Genomic DNA, 7835 nt, shown 5'->3' on the forward strand with positions numbered 1-7835 from the left:
GTGTATTTTTTTGTAGAGATAGGGCTTTGCTATGTTGGCCAGGCTGGTCTCAAACTCCTGGCCTCAAGTGATCCACCTGCCTTGGCCTTCCAAAGTGCTGGGATTACAGGCATGAGCCACCATGCCCAGCCAAAATTTCTTTCCTTTTTAAGGCTGAATAACATTCCATTGTTGGGATTTCTTAAATAAAAAATCACAATTTCCAGTATAAAGAATTATCTCTTTCTAATCATTTGAGAGTAAGACAGCAACTGATGTCCCATTACCCCTGAATACTGGTGTGTATTTACTATACACAAGGACATTTCTCTTTATAATAACCATATGGCTATCAAAGCGGGAAATTTACATTAATTCACTGCTACCATCTAACCCTCAGACTCCATTTAGGTTTCACAAATTATTTATAGTAAAAGGATTTTGTTCGGAATCACATACTGTATTTAGTGATCATGTCCCATTAGTCTCCTTCAGTATGGAAGAGTTCCTCAGCTTTTCCTCCATTTTTTTTTTTTTTACTTAAAAATTTTTTTTTATTCATATTTTTGTGATTATGTGACTCAACTGCAGAACACTTCCTTGATCTTAACACCTTTGAAAATTACAGACCACTTATTTTGTGGAATGTCTGTCCGTATGGGCTTGTCTGATGTTTCCTTCTGACTAGATTTAGATTATGCATATTTGTTTGTTTGTCTGTTTGTTTTGAGATGGAGTTTTGCTCTTGTTGCCCAGGCTGAAGTGCAGTGCCACAATCTCGGCTCACTGTAGCCTCTACCTCCCAGCTCCAAGTGATTCTCCTGCCTCAGCCTCCCGAATAGCTGGGATTACAGGCATCTGCCACCATGCCTGGCTAATTTTTTGTATTTTTAGTTGAGATGGGGTTTTGCCATGTTGGCCAGCCTGGTCTCCAACTCCTGACCTCAAATAATCTGCCCGCCTCGGCCTCCCAAAGTGTTGGGATTACAGGTGTGAGCCATTGCACCCGGCCTGGATTATGCATATTTGGCTGGAATATTACAGAAGTGATGCTGTATTCTCATTGCACTATCACGTGATCTCCATTTGCCCCATTACTGATGATGTTCACTCTGATCACCTGATTGATTTGGGGTCTGCCAGCCTTATCTACTGTACAGTTACTTTCTTATTATGATTAGTAAGTGTTTTATAGGGAGATCCTTTGAAATGGTGTAAATATCCCATTGCTCATCAGACCTTCAACATATTTATTTATATTGGTGGATTTATAGTTTCTTGTTTTATTTAATGAGTTACAATCTGATACTATGAGTGTTTCTTTTATGCTCGAAATATCCCAGATTTGGCCAGGGGGGAATCTCTTCTAATTTGTTTCTGTGTCCTTTTGATTTGTGTCTATTTTTTAAGTGGTTGCTTTCTTACACAAGATGTTATAGGTTCAAATGTGCTTTCCTTGCCCCAGCTCTAGGAATCAGCTATTTTCCCCAAGGAGCCCTGCCTGTTTCTTTCTAGTGAAGAATGATATTTAGAAGCCAAGATCTCTGTGCAATAAGTGTATTGATTAATACATGTGGGTAGAGAGGCAGGCTTACTGCCTCAATGCCTTCTCAGTGCCACAGCTGGGGCCTGTGTCAGTGCCACAGCTGGGAGGGGGGGAGAGAGAGAGAGAGAGAGAGAGAGAGAGAGAGAGAGAGTGAGTGTGTGTGTGTGTATGTGTGTGTGTGTGTGTGTGTAAAACCGTGACATCTCATTGGTATCTCCAACTCTAATCCAATACCCACAGGATTTTTTTCTCCCTTTCTATATTTGCGAGGATGACTATTTTTTAATTTTTATTTATTTATTTATTTTGAGACAGGGCCTAGCTGTGTTGCCCAGGCTAGAGTGCAGTGGTGAGATCTTAGCTCACTGCAGCCTCAAGCTTTTGGGCTCAAATGATCCTCCCACCTCAGCCTCCCAAGTATCTGGGACCACAGGCATGTACCACCATGCCTAATTTTTATATTTTTATAGGGATGGGTTTTACCATATAGCCCAGGCTGGTCGTGAACCCTTGGGCTCAAGTGATCCACCCACCTCAGTCTCCCAAAGTATTCAGATTACAGGCATGAGCCACCATGCCCAGCCTGGCTTTATTATTCTTAATATGTTTATTTGTTTGATCAGTTCCTGTCCTATCACTACTGGCCCCTCTCCCATGTAGAGCCTTCCTCACCCTACTTGGACTCTTGACTCCCCATGGTAGGCTGCCACCCCAGCGTGGGTGCCTTCCTTACCCTGCACAGACTCTGATATCCCGCACTGCTTAACCACCCTACACAGATACCCTCCTCATCCTGCTTGTGCTCTGACCCCCCCATAACAGGCCACCCCCTGCCATGAGTGGTCATCCTCCTCACCCTAGTTGGGCCTGTATACTCCATATTACTTCTCCCCGTGCATGGATACCCTTTTCACCCCACATGGGCTCTGACACCCCACCCTAGGCAGCCATCTTACAAGGCAGTGCTTATTCCCCTGCTCAGGCTGGCCCCCAGCATGGATGCCCTCTTCCACTGGTCCTGCTCTGACACCCTGGGCAGCTTGCTGTGCAGACGTCTTTCTCACCCTGCTTGGGCTCTGACATCCTGTATGGACATCTTTCTTACCTTCCTCAGGCTCTTCCACTGCTCTGAGCCACCATAGCTTTCTCCTTCACATACCTGATGGCTTTAGTTGGAATTGTTAGGAAGGGAAGGCTACATAGGCCTGGCCTTGAGTCTTGACTCCTCTGTTTACTAGCTGGGTAATGTTGGCAAGTTGTTCTTCTCTGAGCCTTGGTTCTGTCTTTGGAAAATGGAACTGATAATAGTCTCTCTTACAGTGGCATGAGGAGGACTAAATGCAAAGCACCTGGCTATACAACTGTATAAAGGAAGCATTCAACTAGTAACCGTTGCCATCTTTTTAATTTTCCCTGGGCTTAGCCTAAACGTGCCTAAGGCTGCCAAAGTACTTTATCTCTGACTCTGGCCCTTCTGTTAATCTTGCAGGTCTACTTTGAGGATGAGGACAGGGCAGAACTGTACCGGGTGCCTGCCAAGAGCACCTTGCTGCAGGTTCTACAGCACCACAGGTGAGTCACCTCATGGCGCCGAGTAGACTGGGGAAGATGCTCAGTGTATTAGTCCATTTTCACACTGCTGATAAAGACATACCTGAGACTGGGCAATTTACAAAGAAGAGAGGTTTAATGCACTCACAGTTCCATGTGGCTAGGGAAGCCGCACAATCATGACAGAAGGTAAGGAGGAGCAAGTTGCCTCTTACGTGGATGGCAGCAGGAAGAGAGAGAGCTTGTGCAGGAAAATTCCTCCTTTTTTTTTTTTGAGATGGAGTTTTGCTCTTGTTGCCCAGGCTGGAGTGCTGTAGTGCAATCTCAGCTCACTGTAGCCTCCGCCTCCTGGGTTCAAGTAATTCTCCTGCCTCAGCTTCCTGAGTAGCTAGGATTACAGGCATATGCCACCACGCCCAGCTAATTTTTGTATTTTTAGTAGAGACAGGATTTCACCATGTTGGCTAGGCTGGTCTCGAACTCCTGACCTCAGATGATCCACCTGCCTCAGCCTCCCAAATTGCTGGGATTACAGGCGTGAGCCACTGCTCCCAGCTGAAAACTCCCGTGTTTAAAAGCATCAGATTTCGTGAGACTTAGTCGCTATCATGAGAACAACACAGGAAAGATACACCCCCATGTTCAGTCATCTCCCACTTGGTTCCTCCTGTAACACATGAGAATCATGGGAGCTAGAAGATGAGATTTGGGTGGGGATACAGAGCCAAACCATATCACTCAGGCAATATCCCAGGAATATAGTCAGGTTCTTATTCCATTGCTGGTTGATTACCTCATACTCCCCTCCTGTCTGCCCTGAGCACAACAGCCATGGAGACTGGCCTGGCCCTTTAAACTTAGCCATTGATCAAACACACTCTAGTGTGATGATAGTGCACTGCATCACAGCCATGACACTCCAGACCAGGGAAGATAAACGAGGCTGGTCTGAGAAGGGAAAAGCAACCTGGCTTTTGTACATGTACATGAAGGCTGCTGTGATGGCCTTCCTTTTTTTTTTTTTTTTTTTTAATTCCTTTTGAGACAGAGTCTCACTCTATCACCCAAGTAGCTGAGATTACAGGCACTCACTACTACACCGGGCTAATTTTTGTATTTTTAATGGAATCGGGGTTTCACCATGTTGTCCAGGCTGGTCTCAAGCTCCTGACCTCAGGTGATCCACCCCTGTTGGCCTCCCAAAGTGCTGGAATTACAGGCATGAGCCACTGGACCCAGCCAGCCTTCCTTTTCCTAATTGTACCTATACCTGTGCCTCCTGGTACTGTTTCTTTTGTTTGTTTTTTCTTATTTTTAATTTTTTTTTTTTAAATAGAGACAGGGTTTTACCATGTTAGCCAGGCTGGTCCTGAACTCCTGGGCTCAAGCAATCCACCTTCCTCAGCCTCCCAAAGTGCTGGGATTAGAGGTTTGAGCCACCACATCCAATCAACATTTTTTTAATTTTTTGAGACGGAGCCTTGCTCTGTCACCCAGGCTAGAGTGCAGTGGCGTGATCTTGGCTCACTGCAACTTCCACCTCCTGGGTTCAAGCAGTTCTCCTGCTCAGCCTCCTGAGTAGCTGGGACTACAGGCATACACCACCATGCCTGGCTAATTTTTGTATTTTCAGTAGAGAGGGGTTTTTACCATGTTGGCTAAGGTGGTCTCGAATCCTGACTTCAAGCCATCCACCGATCTCAGCTTCCCAAAGTGCTGAAATTACAGGTGTGAGCCACCACACCCAGCCCCTAAATTTTGTTTTTTTAATTATTTTTATGATAGAGACAGGGTATCTTCTCCAGGGTGGTCTTGAACTCCTGGGCTCAAGCAGTCCTCCCGCCTCATCCTCCCAAGTAGCTGGAATATCGAGTGCATACCATCGTCCTGGCTCCTGATGCTATCATCTGAAGAGAATGTTGGCTCTTGAAGTCAGACCCATCGTCATTTACTAGCTGAAGGACTCTAAGGACACACTGCCTCTCCGGGGCTGCCTCCTCATCTCTCGAACGGGAGATTCGAGAGATCTCGTTGGCCCACACATTTCTCAGGTTATTTGAGAGCTAATGAGAGGCTAGGAGGTCAAGTGCTGTTGTGAAATAACACAGGGCAGTCCTGCTGTAGGAGGGCATCTTTGTCATTAGCAGTGGCAGCAAGTGGGGTTTGGCAGTTGTCTCAGAGCAGCTGTGAGGTGTTCCTGGACTATAAGGGAATGCCCTCAGCAGATCTGCAAATTGACGCTTGGACTACTTTTCCTTAAGCTTTGAGCAAAGCAAAGAAGAGAAAAGCAGATGCTTTTGCACTTAAGCTAAAAGAGCCCAATGTATTAGTGTAAAGGGAGTGGTTGGATGTGGTAGGAAATGAGGCTAGAAAGCTAAGTTAGGGCCATACAGGAAGGCCTGAATGCCCTGCTTAAGAAGTGTAAACATTATCCTGATCATGGTGTACATGAGGGTTGCTTTTTAAAAATTTAAAAGATTTTAAAAGATGTACAGAATAGGCTGGGTATAGTGGTTCACACCTATAATTCCAGCACTTTGGGAGGTTGAGGATGAAGATCACCTGAGCCCAGGAGTTAGAGATCATCCTGAGAAACAGCGAGATCCTGTCTCTACAAAAAAAGTTTTTTAAAAAAATTGGCCAGGTTTGGTGGTGTGCACCTGTAGTCTTAGGTACTTGGGAGGCTGAGGCAGGAAGATTACTCGAACCCAGCATTTTGAGGCTGCAGTGAGCTATGATCATACCACTGTACTCCAGCCTGGGTGATAGTGAGACCCCGTCTTCCTCCCTCCCCCAGAAAAATTACAGAGTAAGAGTAAAGATTTGAAGTGTACTGTTCAATGGTAAGGCCTGAAGTAGGAGGAGGTGGATTAGAAAGGGGTTTAGGAGGCAGATTGGATGGGAGTTGGTGATGTGGTGGGGGTGTCCAGCTAGTCTTAATTCCTTGGCTTTGGCTTGGTAGACAAGAAGGAAAGGTTTTTCAGGATCTGATTGATACCTTTAGTGGTGTTTTTCTCTGGTCCCAAATCTTTCTTCTAGTTTGTGGACAAATTTTCAGCTGCTCATTTTCTCAGTTGTTAGCAAATTACCCAGAATTCTTTAAAGGCCTGAGTTCTGCCCTACTCAGGAGAGTAGGAGAAATCTGAATAGAAAACAGACTGAGGCTTGGAGGAAACCCAATTTCATGCTTTTCAGAAAATGTAAATGCTGTTGGAAGTTACTACCTTTAAAACTATTGCCATAGGCAAAAGGCTATGCAGGACTGGTTTCTGTCAACTTTAGACCCTAAACTGGGAGGAGCCATGAAATAGGTCCTCTGTCCCAAACCCAGTCCACTGAGTAATGCAACACCCCATCCCCGGAGGCCAAAGTCTTGCCTGCCTCTCCAGCCTGCCTCACTCCTTTTTCTTTGTGCCCTAGCCGGCAAACCTTGTGGTTACTTGTACCTCCTGGCTTTGGCTCCTCAACCCTCATCAGCACCCCTTCTCCAAATTAAAGCCAAGTTCAGACATGGCATCTTCCAGGAAGACTTTTTTGATTTTCCTTCCCTGAAGAGGGAATCGTGCCTCCTTGGGATAGTGCTGTGCCTCACAAATGCTTCTGCAGTTGTACCTTGCTGTCATTAAGTGGTTCCTCATCTCCCTTCCCTCTAGGACTGAATTTAAGAACGAAGATGATGGTGTGTGTCTTTGTTTTTTAATCTCTGTGTTTTCAGCACAGGGCCTGGCTTACCACTGAATGTTTAATGAATGAAACTATATTTTATAGTTTTATTTCGAATTTAGCCACAGACATGCATGATGCCGAAGAACTGGGCTAAAGGTTCTGGCTAGGTTGTAAGGATGAGAATGTCATGCTAATTTGCTAGATTTGTGAACAACCAAATAACTGTGCTAAACTTGCATTTTCATGTTGACTCACATCCAAAGGCTCACCTTGAATGTTGTTAGGAAGATGGATGAATGATTAAGATTGTAATTCAATTAACGCCCTCTCTTTTAAATGTGTTCACGGCAGGTACTTTGTAAAAGCCCTGACACCAGCATTTTTGGTCTGTGTAAGATCCTCTCCTTTTTGCAAGAATTATCTCCGGGGGAGAAAGGTGCACCAGATAAGATGACTGAGTCAGGCCCCCTGGATCTCCTCCTTCACCCTCCTCTGCTGGGAACCTAGCACATCTGAATCAGCTGGACATACTGCTGGAGTCCAATGCTTTATTTCTGTCACCCTGACGATAGTCCTTCCTAGCATCATGGTGGGGAGGAGCCTCTGGCTTCCCCGAACTGTAGCCTCTCTGGCTGGTCTTCGCTTTCTTCAGTTGATGTAAAACTCCATCTTGGCCATGACGTCCTTGGACTCCATCTCTAAAGGGACCATCTGCTGCAGTTACCACAGCAGCCGACCTGAGTGACACCCTGGTCTGTGGAGATGAATTCAGGATCCAGTGACATGTTTCTGAACTTTTGTGGAGTTCGATACCTTAGAGAGGCTACCCCTCAAACTGCACATCTCCACACAAACAAACTGTGCATAGGATTCCAAGGCTTAAAGCTGAGAGACCCTGGTCTCAAGTTACTTCATGAGCACAGAGGGAAGCCAGGTAGGGTTGCTATAGATACCTCGAGGTGAAGTGGGGACAGAAAGCCACATCCTGCTCTGCATTATTAAGACCATGCAAACTGAGATCCCTGGTACTCCTAAAAAGACTGCCAGTTTTCTTCAACTTTGCCATATGGAGGACTGTGACATACTTGGACAG

At 45.6% G+C, this 7835-nt stretch overlaps 1 protein-coding gene across 1 annotated transcript in view; it reads left to right on the forward strand.

The window, feature by feature from the left end:
- TTC4 (tetratricopeptide repeat domain 4) overlaps window positions 1-7321 on the forward strand; it is a 26752-nt gene extending 19431 nt beyond the window's left edge. Inside the window, exons 9-10 of the mRNA XM_017543974.2 lie at window positions 3015-3097; window positions 7094-7321. Of these exons, the coding sequence (XP_017399463.1) occupies window positions 3015-3097; window positions 7094-7196 (186 nt within the window). The 3' untranslated portion in view covers window positions 7197-7321. The remainder of the gene's footprint in view (window positions 1-3014; window positions 3098-7093) is intronic.
- Window positions 7322-7835: the final 514 nt, after the last annotated feature.

The sequence above is a fragment of the Cebus imitator genome, unplaced genomic scaffold (genome assembly GCF_001604975.1).
Source record: "Cebus imitator isolate Cc_AM_T3 unplaced genomic scaffold, Cebus_imitator-1.0 Scaffold163, whole genome shotgun sequence".
Classification (NCBI taxonomy): Eukaryota; Metazoa; Chordata; class Mammalia; order Primates; family Cebidae; genus Cebus; species Cebus imitator.